The sequence below is a fragment of the Limulus polyphemus genome, unplaced genomic scaffold, assembly GCF_000517525.1.
Source record: "Limulus polyphemus unplaced genomic scaffold, Limulus_polyphemus-2.1.2 Scaffold5, whole genome shotgun sequence".
In the NCBI taxonomy this organism is placed as follows: domain Eukaryota; kingdom Metazoa; phylum Arthropoda; class Merostomata; order Xiphosura; family Limulidae; genus Limulus; species Limulus polyphemus.
In genome coordinates, this window is record NW_013665615.1 from 1898765 (window position 1) to 1916184 (window position 17420).

Below are 17420 nucleotides of genomic sequence, written 5' to 3' on the forward strand. Positions count from 1 at the left end.
GAACTAATTCAGACCTAACTTTGAACAATTTACAGATATCTAGGAAACAGGTTATATGTATTCATTTAACGGCATCACGTCTACTACATCAAAATACTCTAAATTTTGGTTTTCATAAACTCTATAGATAATGTACAAATTAGACTAATTTCTCTTGTTGTCAACGTATAACATGCTGATTAATGATACACTATGAATTCTAGAACTATTTGAAAACTTTCAGCAAATTATGCTGAAATCCAACTTTCTGTACTTTACCAGAGCTATCGATCTCTAAGCCACATGATTCTGAGAATGATGAACAGCAGACAGATGCACATTGCGTACAGTTATGAAAATGCTTACGGCCTGATTATCTTTAGTTTTCAAAAACAACTATAAATGATATGATTTTCTTTGCACCTTTTATCAAGTCTGGACGAAGCGGATAAACAGCTTCAAAACGGCAGTAGAATCATAATGCTGATAGTTAAGTCAAATCTGGCTAGTTTAATATTAATGATTCAAATAAGACCTTGTGTAAATTCATGCATAAAATGAATTAAGTAAACATATAATATTAAATCACTTATAAACTGATCATGATAAACTTGTATGATTTCAAGAAAATACTACATTGTCCTAGAAGCATTCTTCTATCGTTCATAGAATTTGAAATGTTGATAAAAATCTAATTATAAATATGATAATATATTACACTTACAAGAGCATTCACTTGGTCCACATTTGAAAGGAATATTCTTCCATTAATAGTAAGCCCTGTTGGAACACTGACTTCAGAATCTTTAAATGGAAATATTTCTGAAATAGTAAAGTACATACTAAATATACCCGATAATATGTAACGTTACTGAACAGTTTGGCTTAGCCTTAACGTGGTAATATTCATATAGCAGTCCACATATGTTCTATCTAGCTTAAGCCGGTTTGGTGTCTCAAACTTAGAACATCGTATAATATTTATCATTTTCTATTTATAAATACTATTGCTTTTCATACAATAAACATATTAGGCCTTATACTTTACATATCCTACTAACAGAAACTAACCTTAGAATATACACATTTTGATTCTTCTAATATTTGGTAAACAAAACTAAGTTTTGTCTTCTTTAATAATTGACTTAAAGAGCATTTCCGCGATTAAGAATCTTAAAAGACAGAAATTTAGTTTAAACACACATTACCTCCTACCGATCTAACTTCAGCTAACACCAAATCATCCTTCAGCCCAAGCTTCTCTGCAGCGATTCGTTTGATAGTTTCAGCTGTAGCTACGACTGAGGTCTTTAAAGTTGTGTAAGTGTGGTCGCTACAGTACACTCTAAATATAACTGGAAAATGTACGAAAGCCATTTGAAAGTACATGAAATTATATATATATATATACACATATCGAAAGCTTAAAAATGTAGAGATTGAAAGAAGTGAATTTAACCTATTTAACAAAATCTCTCTTATAGCAACGTTAATCCAATGAGTGCTTATTCGCCGTATATGGTATAGCCCGCCTCCGATAGTAAATTGCGAGTGTACTGTATACAGTGTTACGACTCGCATAAATTCCGCGCACATTTAAAGCAGCCACACTCAAAGGGTTAAACTGCAATTTTTTAAAATTATATTTAAGGACTTTATATGTGAGAACAAAGAAAAATATGTGCTTTAGTTAATAGGAGTTTTAATTTTGAGAGAGTTTGTTTTTTGTTTTGAATTTCGCGCAAAGCTACACGAGTGCTATCTGCGCTAGCCGTCCCTAAGTTAGCATTGTAAGACTAGAGGGAAGGCAACTAGTCATCACCACCCACCGCCACTCTTGGGCTACTCTTTTACCAACGAATAGTGGAATTGACCGTCACATTAAAACGCCCCCACGGCTGAAAGGGCGAGCATGTTTGGTGTGACGGGGATTCGAACCTGCGACTCTCAGATTGGGAGTCGAGCGCCCTAACCACCTGGCTATGCCGGGCCGATTTTGAGAGAGAAAAAATATCAAAGCTAAAGACTAACTAAATACGAGTATCCAAATCGTGAATGTTGCTTACATAGGCGTACGAGGCGAGTGAGCTGAAGCGGCAGCCTCCTAGCTTGCAATAGATACTGACAGTCGGGCAAAATTGGAAGCAAAAAATATAGTGGGCAATTTTTAACTTCATTCGCGAAAAACTCATAACCCCTTTCAGACTTCTTACACCACTTTCTTACGATCGAGCTATACATGCACTCCACTTTCCCTTCAACCTTTTTAGTTTGTACATATTCCTATCGGGATCTTTTCTTTTCCTTCTGTTACTCTCATTTTTTTTCATCATCTTCATCGGGATTCGGCCCATGTTTTCTCCCAGGGAGGGTCAGTTCAGCGTATACCTCTTCTTCCCTCTCAGGAATTGTTATTTTGTTTGCACTATTACTGAATCCCAGGTAATAACCCTTGTTACGTTGTTGCATTACTCACAGTATGTTAAATTTTGTCCATTTCCGCAGTTTTAATTACCATACCCTTTTCGTGCCATGTCTAAGTGATGGGGTAATATTAAGTCGTATAATTTTACCAGCTTCATTTACGTATGATCGCACTATTAGTCCGTGTTCACAATACAGTTCCACTTAGCACTCATATACACACACGTAATCATATTTTTACACACAAAACCCTTTTAAAATAGAGCTACGTTTGTGTCTAGGATTCAATTAGCCTAGCACTGTTTGGCATGCAAGTTTCTTATTTAGGATGTATAGAGGGGAGTTGTGTAGAAATTGTGAGTTGTTGATCATGGGACTCTATATGCTTTCGTTAAAATATAGTTTTGTATTTGCTGTAGTTTGTTGATGTGTGTTATACAAGCATATTCTACGACTGATCCTTTGTATGTTCTGTAAATATTTAATATGTTTTCTGGTGAAGCTTTTTGTTTGTTGCCAGTCAGGCTCCTAAGGTAACTCGCTCTTTTCCAAATTCTGATTTTTTATGCTATTAATGTGTGGTATTCAGTTTAATTTTGATTCAAATGTAATCCCTAAGAATTTTGCTGATGTTTCTATCTGTAAGAGAGTCCCGTCTAGATATAACTGCGTAATTAAGTTGCTTGTTTTGTACGATTTTGTAAATAATATGTCTTGTGTTTTGTGCGTATTTATTTTAATTCTCCACTTATTCCAGTACAATTATATTTCGTTTAGTAGTGGTTGTATATCGTATGTTGCTGTTGTTGGGTTTGGGGCACTCTTCCAGACTGCAACATCATCTGCGAACTATGAGCAAAAAATGTGGTTTGGGTCTTCGAGAGGCATGACATATATGATAAACAGTGTCGAGCTAAGTACTCCTCCTTGAGAGACACCCGCCTCTGGAGTGCAGCACCAGAGTAGGTCTGTTACTCCTCTGTCTTTTATATTTCTCTTTCAAAACCGCGCCAAACACAGTCTCTTTCTTCCTGACTTGTACATCTAATATGATAATAATGTTTCAAAATCATAAGGGGGCGTACTGTTTCCATACTGCTGAAGAAGAAAGACAGCCGCTCCCTCTGATCATTTCCTAACAACTTAATGTACTGTAAGTAGTTATCCGGATTGTTGCAGAGGGCGACACGCGTATCGACCTAAGGCAAAAGGAGAGGGGGTAGAAACGATGTCGCCATAGTTCTACGAAGTGAAACCAGAGGGCGAGTTACTAGGCGGAAGTTGTCCAAAGAGTATGTTTCTAGGGGCATGTTGCTAGAATGATATAACAAGCGAAAGTTGTCCAGAGAGTATGTTGCTAAGAGCACGTCAGGCCACCATGGCAGGCGGAAGTTATCTGCTGCCAGAAGATGTGTTGCTATGGCCACGAAGTGGAACCAGAAGATGCACAGATAGTTCGCGGATCGTCAACTTTATAGTAATAATCTTAAAGTCTTAAAATTAATAATGTAATCTAATTTGCACAATGTTGATTTTTAAATTATCAGTACTGAAAAGTTTATATTACAATTACAAGTTCGCTTTATAAGTATAACTTATATTAAATCTGATATTCTACTCGATAGTTTTTATCATTATGGGCAACTTTTTAGATTTTGCTTAAATATTCAATTGCATGACATACTTTTTGCCGTTTCTAGAGCTAGATTGTGTTAGTATCACCTGTGTTGCTATAGGTGGATGCTACCACAAGGCTGATGGTGTTTCTATAGACGGATGCTATTACCAAGATTCTATAGGCGGACGTTGTTACTAAGGGTAATGTTTATTTAAACAGATGCTGTTACTAGGCATATTGTGTGTGTGTGTTTTACAAAGGCGAACGGTGTTACTATACTTCTGTAAGATTGCATACAGATTTCAACTTGTCTCAACTTATGTTTATAGTTTTCATTTATGTATTACATGTATTTGAACAGGAGGATAGTGTTACTAACACATTTAAGGTACTGCTGAAATCCTTTTATATTTTTTAATATTGAACAAGAAAGATTATTGTATTTTATAATTTAGTAAGCATTTAACATATTGATTATAGTTTTCACTTCTATATTTAATCTTACTTTTTACATTTTCTGACGTTTTATATGTAAACTACTTATCGCTAATTCATTTCTATAATTAATATATAAGTTCTATTCACCATGAAAAGGACGCTTAGTTAAATCTCATGTTTAGCTTTATAAGTTTATCATTAAAGTTTATAAGTAACCATGTTTAACTATTACTATTTGTAGAGGTGTTATTCTTACTTTCCTACAGAAAACTTTTCACGAGTCTTGTTTGTTGATGGATTAGATACAATGCTTATTGATTTTTATTAAAACATGTCATTACAGTGTGACGAATTTGTTATGTATGTTATGTATTTATTTTAATATGAACGTTGTTTAGATTTAGTTTATATTTAGAAACATACATGACTCCCGCCTATTATCCAAAGTTGTAGAAGATTCTCGAGAGTAAGAATCAACAATACATGTATGTACGTAAACGCTTTAACTAATATTGTTACGTAAGACTGAAATTTCTAGAACGCCTCCACAAAGTTATAAATATAACCAACGCGACGCGCCAAAATGAGAGTGTCTATTAGTAGTTCGCTATGATCAGTACCTATAAACTTCGAAAGCTATAACTGTAACTATTATAACGCTTATCAATTGGAAAGCTTCAGATATTTGACTAGGAATCATTACAAAGTTCGAACATTACAAATTATTTAACTTCAGCGGATTCTCATCGGACATTAGTATTTTTACGAACATATTACCTAACTTCAACGGTAGAAAATCTAGCGTGTGTGGCCAAGGACAAAGCTAGCTAGCTTCCCGGAGAATCTTACTTACATCAACTCGTAATTAACTCGCTCATCGTAAACCCTCGATAAGATATCAAGGGAGTTCCAAACTAGAAAAAAGATTTTATATTATTTGTAAGTTTGTAAAGCTTTTGTTTATAAACCATTGTTTGTAATAACTATTTGTAATAATTGTTACTGTAAATTGTATTATTGTGTGTATATTAAAACGTATTTGTGTTAAAAACGAAAACGGTGTGTATCAGTCTTGTTGGCAAATATCGTAAATTGACTAATATATCAGTATATATTTAGATACTAAATCCAAAGTACAATTTAACTACTAAATTTTAATTTATCAGTTAACTCAATTTCAGACCATTTGCAATTCTAATACGTAACAACAGACATAAGCGAACTTTCTTCTGCAATAGATATTAAGAACACAAAACAAGGTCTGATAGGTCACGCTTTCAATATATTACTGATGCATACCAGCTGATGGCAAGTTTAGAAAGTTTTGACTCTTGGGTCCCCCTAAGGCTAAAACATATAATGCTTTCATTTCTATAAAACTGACAGACGAACAATAAATTCTAGTTCCGTATATTTAAGAACTTCTCTTTATGTACACTATAACATTTAAAATGTTAGTTCACCAAAGCATCAAATACATTTTTCACAAATGAACATAACTGAAAAAGAATTAACAATCATAATCGTAAAAGGACCTTTAATTATAAATCAAGTGATTATTCTTCGAGTATTTCAAAGCAGATATTTTCCTCACAAAGATTTTAAAACATTTTTAGGTAGCATACGATGAATTATATTTCACTGGCACTTTATGGAAAGATCATTAAATATATATTGATCATCAGTTACAAATTAGTGTTCTGCGATTTTCTTTATATAAAACTCCCATTTCATCATAGCTCAATATGCTATCATTAATATATCTGAGTAAAATAACAGACTTAAAAAAGTATCGTACATGCTTAACAAAACTTCAGGTACACTAATATACTATTTACGTAAGCATTGTAGTTTATAAAATACTGGATTAGCTTTCATGCAACTATTTGTACATTATGTCCATATTACTATTTGATCATTTCAATGTGTAAGATTTTATATAGTTGATAAACGATAGTGTACAATTCTTCTATTTCAACTGCACTTTACACCAAAAACATTTTACTCAATACTGTACCCGACATACAGCAACTGGGCAAAAGTTCAAATAGGGTCAGTCTACAAATACAGCTTAGGTTTTTTTGTTCAAAATGAAAGATACTTTCACTATCATTGATTCCATTTTACTTTTAATATTTATGATGTCTACTTAGACTTAAAAACTACATCAACTTTACACACATGTGAAATGTATGAGATTTACAATTTCATTATACAACACTCGAATCGAGAATACTTAATTGTTTCTGGATAGTGTTTATAAAGTCAGTTACATATTCAGACATATCAGTCTACAACAAACAGAATAATTTTTGTTTTAAATCTTAACAAGCCTCTGACAAGCATGTTTCAGACTCAGAAAATGTAATTTTTCAAAACATAGATTTTTGAAACAATATTACGGTATCATGTAATAATTTTTCACCTAAAAATCAGTTTTACTATATATCAGACAAAATATATTGTTCTCAAGTATTATATGTTGAGTCTCAAGGTGAGGTCGATTTATAGATACTTATTGACCAGGGTCACACACATAGAAATGGTGTGGACTTCTTCAACATATTGCAGCTGATAGCAAGCTGACAGACAAACCAGAAATTCCATTTCCGTATCTTTCACAACTTCTCTTTATGTGCACCATAATATTTAAACTTATTAGTTTACCAAAGCATCAAATACATTTTTCATAAATGAACGTACTTTATAACCGAAAAAAAGAGTTAACAATCATAATCATAATCGTAAAAGTACCTTTAGTTATAAATCAAGTAATTATCTTTCGACTATTTCAAAACAGGTATTTCCTCACGTGGATTTTGAAACTGTTACGGTAACATGAATTATCTTTTCATTTAAAAATCATACAAATAGTCAGTTATAAATCAGTTTTCTGTGATTTTGTTATGTAAAACTTACTTTTCATCATAGCCTAATATGTTATATTATGTAAATAAAATCTCAGACTTAAGTATCACACATACTAAAATATTTGTTAACAAAACTTCAACGTACACTAATATAATGTTTAATTAACATTTAATTCAGGACAAATCTTGTGTATCCACAAATTTTCTTTAGTGCGGAGCATTTCTTTAGAACCTGCACTCCAAGATGTTAAAGTGTTTTGAAGTGACATTTGTATTACAGTCCTGTGTCAAGTATAGGTACTTTCTCTTGTAAGTTAGCAGGGATTTTGTTGTTTTTTATCTCATGTAACTAATGAATTTACGGTAAAAATAGTTTTGAATTTTCCAAAGACGTGTCCAAACTGTTTTTTGACGAACCCGTCTATATTGCCAGTCTTGACATTGAATCCTTATATACAAATTTACAGTTAATGATGTAATTGAATTAAGTAGTAATTTAATTTTACAAAATTCTGATGTTGTTAGGGGTAAAACTAAACCTGTTTTTATAAAATTATTAGAACTTGTCACCACAGAGTCAATTTTTTTTAATGGTTGTCGTTATGAACAACTTGATGGGGTGTCTATGGGTTCAGTTGTTGCACCAAGTTTGGCTAATTTGTTTTTAAGTTATTACGAAGAAAAATGGTTAAAAAGTTGTCCGGAAAAGTTTAAACCATTATACCATAGAAGATATGTTGATGATACATTTGCAGCTTTTAAGAATAAACCTGATATTCAAGAAATTAAAAATTATCTGAACAATCAACATAATAATATTAGATTTACAGTTGAAGAACAAACAGCTGATAGTTTACCTTTCTTAAATACCAAGAATGTTAATTTAGGTAGCAGTTTTAACACTAAGTGCTATCATAAGCCAAATTTTACAGGACAATATTTTCATTTTGATAGTTTTTATACCTTTTTAATTTAAAAAGAACCTAACTTATAATTTAATTCATCGGGGTTATAAAACAGTTAGTTCTTTTTCATCATCCCATGAAGAAATACAAAACATAAAGGTTGTTTTACATAAAAATAGTTTTCCTGTACAATTAATTGATAGTTTTATCAGGAATTATTTAAAAGATTTGAACACTCCAAAAATTAGTAAACAGGTTGAAAACAAAAAAAGTAGTTTATTGCATTTTACCATTTACTGATAATCATTCTGTAGAATTAAGGAAAAAATTAAATCTATTCTGAATAATAAAATTTATCCATATATTAAGCCTAGAATTTTCTTTAAACTGATGTTTCATTTAAGTAATTATTTTATATATAAAGACAGGATTGCTATAACGCATCGCTCTTGTGTCATATATAAATTTATATGTATTAAATGTAACTTTGGCTATGTGGGCTCTACAGTACGTTGTCTGAGTTCACATATTAAAGAACATGTGCAAAACACAGCATATAATCAGTCGTCCGCACGCTACTGTTTACAGGACTGGGACGCAAATGTCACTTCAAAACACTGTGTACAGCAAAGAAATGCTCCACACTAAAGAAAATTTGTGGATACACAAGATGCGTCCTGAATTAAATGTTAATTAAACAGCGTCACTTTTGCTTCTAAAAATATAATATTTACGAAAACATTTTAGTTTATAAAATCCTGACCTGTGCATGTCTAGCTTAGTCTTTTATGATATGTTACACACCATGAATATTAGTTTCTAACATCTAATACAAGTCTCCATTTATATTTCATATATAAAACTCATGCTTCATCATAACCCAACGTACTATCATCAGTATACGTAAGTAAAAATCACGTATTTAGAATGCATACTGAAACATTTATTAATAAATCTTCAAGGTATACTAATATATTATTTACGTAAACATTTTAGTTTATAAAATACTAATTGTAATAATACCTGCAGTATATACTTGTTTTAGCATGTTAGTAGTCAAAAGAATAAATCACCATAAACAAAACATAAGAGGCATTGAAATATTTTTGTCAATAACTTTTATTGTTATCCCAGGTATTTTACAGGTTTTGTATTTCTTAAAGTCTTCAAAGGTAATGGTAGAAAACTGATTGTTTCCCAAGTAGTGGTCGATGACATGCATGTAACTAATAATCAAAGGTCAAAGCATTGCTCATATAGTTTTACCCTTTGGTGCCATTTCTTGGAGAGTTCCTTCATTTCAGATTATATATATATGTGTGTGTGTGTGTGTGTGTGTGTGTGTAAAATTGAAGTATAAACGTACTTACAGTCATGGGTTATAACTGCATATTTTGTGGTGGATATTTTCAAAATGTACAATCATTAGTTTTGTTTATAGAGACGTATTTTATTTACATAGCTATTTGATTGAACATTTAGATATTCCCCAATTGTTACTACATTGGGCCAACTTAGTGAGATCAGCTTTGTTAATACTATTGGTGTATATGAGCTTTCAAGTACGTCTAGATGTTCATTTTGTATTGTCTCTTAAGTTTATCAAAAAAAGTTAACCTAGACACATAATTATCTAACCTTTGACAAAACGAATAATAAAACTGGGTGTTCTTTGTATAAGTGTAAAAGATAATACATCACATGTCACTGCAACATTATTTCAAAACCTATGTTAAAATGTATCGTGATAAATTTAGTGTTTGTTTACACATATTGTTACACAGAAGAAATATATAAACTCTAACCGAAGTAGTAATAAGAGCATAATGTACAAAAGTTGTATGAGAGCTAATACGGTATTTCATAAACTAGAATGTTTATATTATATTAGTATAAATAATTGTTTCAGTATATACAAATTAATAAATGATGTCCTGATATTACATTATTCTATTCCGAGATACACAAATATTTTAATGGAAACTTACTTTCGTCTCTAGACTTGATTGGCTGACTTTCCTCCTCGTTTTCTTCAGCAGAACCACTGGATGTTAGTCTTTCTATTTGACCGCTGTTTGAAACCTTCCATCGCTGAGGTGCAGTGCTTGCTAATTCCTCCTGAAATCTTTTAAAGATTTGCGACTGAGATATTAAAATATTACCCTATGTATTTGCAGTTAGTAAAGCCGTTCTTATTTAATATGAAATGAAAAACGACTTTTTAAATGTAATAAAAATGACGAATCACTAAAAAAGATGATTTTCGAGAAAAAATATGCTGATTTTATTATAAAATACGTGCACTTTAAAGCAGTAATTAAAAACAAAATTTAAAACTGATATTTAGTTATTGGATTATGTAGACGATTACTTTGTAGATGCATCTATCTTTTCTAAAAAGTTGCAATTCTCTCTCTCGAAGAGTTCAAGAGTCTTTCAATGGCTCAACAGTAAGTCTCAAGGCTTATAACGCTAAAAACCGGGTTTCAATACTCGTGGTGAGCACAGCGCTGATAGCCCATTGCGCAGCTTTGTTTTTAACAACAAACAAAGAAAAGAGCTCAACAAACAGTCCGTCTGAAATATTTTTAAGAGAACAAATAGGGAAGCACTAAAACAACTTCTATTCATACCTTCAGGCAAGTTACTTGTTCGTTTGTTTGTTACCAATTTTCGTTTAAAGCTTCACAAATGTTAACCGTCCCTAATTTTAAATTGATATACTAAAGGAAAAGTAGTTCGTCAACAGCACCTATCGTCAACGTTTATGATAGTTTAATCCAATAATGATATTTGACCTTCATTTTATAATGCATCCATAGCCACAAACTGCGTAGCGCGATATTGAGGCAACGGGATGCGAACCATTGACCCTCGTATCCATAGTCTGATTACACTATTCGCTATGCCACTCCCGGTCCACAGGAAAGTTAAAATATTCTTTATAGAATAACACTATTCACATGTTTTGTTTTTTGTTAGATTAGGTTCGTCTTCGGCATAAACAGTTTTGTTTTTTAAAAACTAAACCTTCTTATTAACGAATTATGTGTTCTTTATTTTAGCATGTGAATACAGCAAGTAATGAATTTATTTTTAGTTAAATTTATTAGCTTCACATCATCTTACAAAGAAATAAGGTAAATTTCTGCTACAAACCTCCTTTGTTTATAAAAAAAAAGTCAAACCATTTTTTACTTTTGTATTCTTAGCTTTAAATTAAGATTAAAGATGATACAAATATTAGCTGTAAAACGTTAAAGTAACTTTCTCTAACCTTTGTTTGGCATCGATCATTTTAGTCAGTAGTTTAACTTCCATTTGAAGATGTCCAAGGTAGAATTCGCAGTCTTGAAACAGTAACGCTTGCAAGTCCTAGATAAATGGAAAGTGTACGTATTTTTTTCTGTATTAAATCATGTTGTTTCACATAGTACACAATTTTACAGATTTGTAATTAGTAAAGTAAAGGTACTACTAAGGGATTATTGAATATACAACTTTCTTTTGACAAAAATTAAAATTATTTACAGAATTTCCGGCTTCCTGTCACTTATTAAACAAGTTAATGAAGAAATAATAGTGTATGTTTCAATTTACTAATTTATGACCAAAAATAATTGAAAACAAAATGTACCACAAATTATTTGCGATGAAATTAATATTTCATGATTAACATTGATTCGAAGTTTCGTATTATTAGGATTAGTCAACTCAAGAAAGTATTTTATAACATTTCCGGGAATAATTTGTAAGTTAAGAAGTCAGCATCGGATTCTTTTTTTCTACAAAATTTATACACAAAATAGATATCTGTAACAACGATATATATGTAAATAATATGATACTATAAAACGATATTAACTAAAGTCTTTAGCCAATGTGTAACTGTAACCACTCAAAACTTCACATCAAAGATGAAAGTGATAAAAAGAAACTTTTTCTTTATTTTTATCAAAGAAGTGCTATAAATTACGAAACATAAGCTACGGAATCATTGCAACATAATTTACATCTACTATGTTTTAGAGGTAAAAAAGTTAACAAAACAATTACTTTAAACACAATTTCTGTGTTTCTGTATATTGTTGATTAATATTTATAACAACTTTCCCATACATTAACAATATCAAAATCTGCTTGCAGTAAAATTTGTACTATATATTAGTAAACGGTCAACGAACGCGAAAATATCCTCAGAAATAAATGTAAGTGTTTATAAACAATTACACGTTACTAAGCATTCTTTTAATATCCGAACTATGGACCTCCCGATGTTCATAGTTTTAAGTTCTGCACCACATTTTAGGAACATAAACTGTAAAAAACTTTAAAGTTATCTGATAAAGAATTCCTTGAAAGATCGGGTTGTCCAACAATTTAAATGTTTTTGTTTCATTTATTCTATTCTTTGTTTTTTAATTTGCCTCAAGTGTTAGAAATAATATTTAATAGTTTATTCTTAATGATTCAGACAAAGGTTTATAATTGTATCTCATGTCACTAAAAACTTTAATTTTCAGAAAATCTTTATTTCTAGTAGTTTAGACTTAAGGGTATCAAATATTTTTCTCCATCCAGAACTTACATGCGCTTCAAGATGTAAGTTGAGGACTAAGAATGCCTTAATGCTCTAAGTAATGGCACAATGTTTGTAGGAAATTTAAAGATTTAACCGTCTTTAATCCTTACATGATTAAACATAAGAAAATACGTGTGTGTACAGCACATGTAACCATTGCCTTAGGAAACAATTTTTGAGTTGTCAGGCCATTTTTACAGCTAAACAATGTGACACACGATGTGTTAAAAGCACACTACTCGACAAGCAAAGCAAGGCATTTCTAGTGGAGTCTGAAAAACATGCACCCACAGAAAATGTTTGAAAATTTAAAGCCATTAGATTGAATCTTGACCCATTTTCACTACAAATACTGTATACACACAACGTAATGTATTGAATTAAAATAATCAAGTTGTAATAGATAAGTTATAGCTATCTATGCCATGAAAAACAAAGTGGCCAGGCAATGGCTTGACTGGCCTTACCGTTTCCTATGGTCCTGGTAACATATTTGACCCATTGAATTCTAAGTCTTTCGAGCCAATAGTACTAACCCTACAATGTGATACTGGGTAAAGTTGAATGCTGTAGTGCTTGTGTATGCAAGCTCATAATGAGGCCACAGTTTCTCTAAAATTACTCAAAAGAGTTATTTTATGCACTTCCTTATCATAGCATTACGTGGTATTGAAAATACTTATACCTTAGAACAATCTGATAAGAGGTGCTTAGGAAACTCAACGACTCTGTTCTGTGTGTGTGATAAATTACAAACGTCAGGTATTCCTGTAATATATGAATAGCAAGCAACAACTAACATATTCTATATATGAAAAATTATTACCGTTTTTATATATTTATAATGCTAGTAAAAAGGATAACTGCCATTTAAATCTAAGTAGCAAGCACGCTAGCGAGAACGTGTTTCCCTTTACTTACGTCTAAAAAACTGCAGAGAGTTTGATCTTCAAAGAAAGCCTCTCGTACAACAATGGCCCAAGTGTGAACGAATTGTACTACTCGTCGTTTGTTGGCGACAATAAACTCTTTCTCGTGACGGGAGTTGGCCACATCTAATTTATAAGTTGATCAGTTAAGACTATAATATTATTTTGAGTCACAAAAAAGTGGTATCAGATTTTTAAATAAAGCATGTAAAGCATATACGTCACACAAGTCAAAGTTTTTGAATAATTAAGCTGTTTAGCCTGTGAGAATAACGATGCATTAAGGCTAATAATATCAGATTTTTAAACAAAGCATTTAAAACATATACATCACACAAGTCAAAGTTTGTGAATAATTAAACTGTTTAGCCTGTGAGAAGAATGATGCATTAAGGCTAATAATATCTTTAACATCTCACTCTTATCACTTCCAGCATTTCATTAAGGAAACAGAAGGAATAAGACTTCATAGCAACTGCGTAAAATAAAGCATAATTGAAATAATTTTAATATATTTTTCTTGTGAAGTCCATACTTGGCCATTTAAGAATTCTGATGTTCCAATATTTACTAGAATGAAACACTATATGTAAAATCTATCAAGTTCCTTGGGAAGCATTCAATATGTAAAGACATGTGTTTTGTTTTGAATTTCGCGCGAAGCTACCTAATTTACTAGTGCAAGACTAGAGGGAAGACAGCTAGTTATCAACACCCACCGCCAACTTTTGGACTACTCTTTTACCAACGAATAGTAAGATTGATTGTCAAATTATAACACCCCCACACCTGAAAAGACGAGCGTGTTTGGTAGGACGGGGAGTCGAACCCGCGACTTGCAGATTGCGAGTCCAGCGCCCTAACCACTTAGCCATGCTAGGCATTAAAGATTTGTGATAAATTCTTCATGGAAAAACAAGTAGTTCTTTCAAAGTAATTCTCTAAGTAAAAACATTTGATGTACCCATATATTATTAACGGCGGTTTTGTCAATTAGCTTATCCCAACTATAATTTGTAGCACTCAATTCCAATTACTCGCCTTCTTACTTATCATTCCAATATGAATATTAAGTAATTGTTACTTGTTTCCACACTCAGTTTTCCAAAAGCATATTTAAGCAACAAATCAGAGAGACCCGTGTAATTATAATTTCTAAATTCTGTAGTAATTGTACGTTTTCACATCTGTACAGTAAAAGCGTCATAACTAATCATACAGGAGCATCATTTGGTAAGTCATTTTGTTTGTTACACTTAAATTGGATTTCGAATTCATGTGTACTTTATTTTTTGCAACAATATAATGTTTTTAAACTAAACAGTATAAACTGATTCATTTTAAACAACAAATAGCTTTATTCCATCCTAACTTTCATCTCCAATCACGTAATAATTTGAGAAATAATTTTTTTTTGTAAGAGATGTTGAAAGTATATAATATTGTTTCATCTCAAAACAAACAAAAAGTAATTTTTGTGCCAGGAATCAATGACCTTATAAAGGTACTGACACATGTTGTTATCGTAATGTATTTTAGTAACAAGTATTATTAATATCCAACGTCAAGGGAACAAACTTTTTACGAAATTGTTTTCCCTCTTTACGTAACTTATAAAATTGGAATGTTTATTGAGAGTTGGAAATGAAAAGAAAAAAACCTTCTTCAGTAATTTCACACCATATACGAATACTTGAAATGATTCACTGCTTAGGAATTTTAAGTTTCTACATTTTATAAGATATTCATTTAAATATTTCATTTAGTTGCAACTATTAATCATGGCCAATTCTTTCAACCTATTTTATACATCTGTTTATCGTGTAAAATACTTAGGAATCAAGAAATATCAAAATCACCTTTGTTCTTCTATTTTCTAATAAAGGAAGCAAACTATTGGACACTTAAAAAACTAAATAATAAACCTATTTTAAAAAATTGGAAATAACTAGCTAAAGTTATATTATTTGTCAGTGATACTCTCCCTGAGATTTGTGTTTTTTTACGACAGTAATTTTTACAGAATCACATATCTGAACATATGAATTAAGAGGAAATTTTTCATCATCTCAGATATTTGTTTATTTTCAATATTTTATTACTCAACTAAAACAATATGTAGAGCATGCGTTTTCTTGATATTAGTTCAGCTGTGAATATATATAAATATGACAAAGACTAAACACGAATAATACTCACAACTGTTCCTGTAATATTATTAATAATGACAGTTTTTAACTAAAAACACGTAATATGTACAGTTATCTGTAATATTTGGATAAAACGGAAGTATATTACGACGATTTACATATAAACATAGCTATACATAAATTACCATAAACTTAACACGTAATCTTGTTTAATCCTCTAAGATTTTCTTATTTAAGATAAGTATGTCTGACAGTGTACAACGTGTAGTATTTATTCATAATGTGTAGGAGCAAGATAAGGCAGTTTACTTGATAATCCTTTCAAGGTATGACATTAATTTCTGTCGGTTTGGACTAATATCTGGTAGAAGCAAAATCTGAAGTTATGAAAATTAGAATTACTTAGTAAGTAATTACATTTATTTCTCAGGTACATAGCTCCCATTTCTTTTTTTTTGTTTTAAATCAATCTGAAAAAAAACAAAAAAAAACAACAGAAAGCAGCACAAGAGAGGGAAGTCCAGCACTTAACAGTATTATTAAGATACTTCATATAACAGGTACTTGCATTTCTTGACAAATCTGAGTAACAACTTCCAAACAAATATGGTATGAATGAAAATATTTCATGCCTGTTTCACGATTGACACAATATTATCGTGAATCAAAAAAAAACAAATTTTATCCAAATATAAGTTTTTATAATTAATAGTTTGAAATAACTTATCCAAGAGTTAATAAAACAAGATTTAGCATCTTTAAGAACCAAGATTTCCATAAATCATATATTTTCTTAAATAGAAATATACCATAATCGATAAAACAGAACACGTATCTAATTTAATCCTAATTTTTCCAAAAGGAAAATATATCTGTTCTATGGTCAAAGGAACCAGGCAATCAAACAGGTATGCAACCATGTACTCTAGTGATAAGTGAGTGATATAGCAAGGATATCATGAACGTTAAAGAAACGTATAAAATGCAAAATGGTAATCTATCTCAGTCATTTTCGAGTTATCCAGGCTTATGATATCTAACGTGTTAGAGTTGCAAGTCTGTTTAAGCATATACAATAATCGTCATTGCTCACAAAATACCAAGTAAAAATATTTTAAATTCGTAGGTAAATACAGCTGACAGGAGTTAGTGACCACATGGCCGACACTTAGGCGTTGATCTACTTAGTTTCCTATATTTAAAATGGAAGTATTTATCATTATCTATTTTAGGCACAAGTAATTACTGACAAGACATTTTCGGTCGTATTTAACTTATATCTAAGAGTACTCGTATCAGTCTTAATGTTCCACATATCTCAATTTAAACGACAATGACTAAAATACGAATCAAATTTAATCTAAAATAGTCAATAAAGGAGGGAAGAATTAAAGGTGTGAGGGTGAAAAGATATAACAAATAATTGTTCCATCACAATGAATAGAGTTGTTTTATCACATTTAACATAAGAAAGTACACCTGTATGTGCTGTTTCTCATCTATTCATCTCATGCGAAGAAAAAAG

The 17420-nt window shown here is 31.2% G+C and overlaps 1 protein-coding gene across 1 annotated transcript in view; it reads right to left on the reverse strand.

Annotated features, from left to right (window-relative positions):
* The window catches only part of LOC106473199 (rap guanine nucleotide exchange factor 4-like), a 274940-nt gene that overhangs the window by 15333 nt on the left and 242187 nt on the right, over positions 1–17420 (reverse strand). The window contains exons 18-22 of the mRNA XM_022380258.1: positions 13738–13882; positions 11512–11609; positions 10223–10359; positions 1188–1334; positions 704–801 (exon numbers count right to left, since the gene is read on the reverse strand). Of these exons, the coding sequence (XP_022235966.1) occupies positions 704–801; positions 1188–1334; positions 10223–10359; positions 11512–11609; positions 13738–13882 (625 nt within the window). The remainder of the gene's footprint in view (positions 1–703; positions 802–1187; positions 1335–10222; positions 10360–11511; positions 11610–13737; positions 13883–17420) is intronic.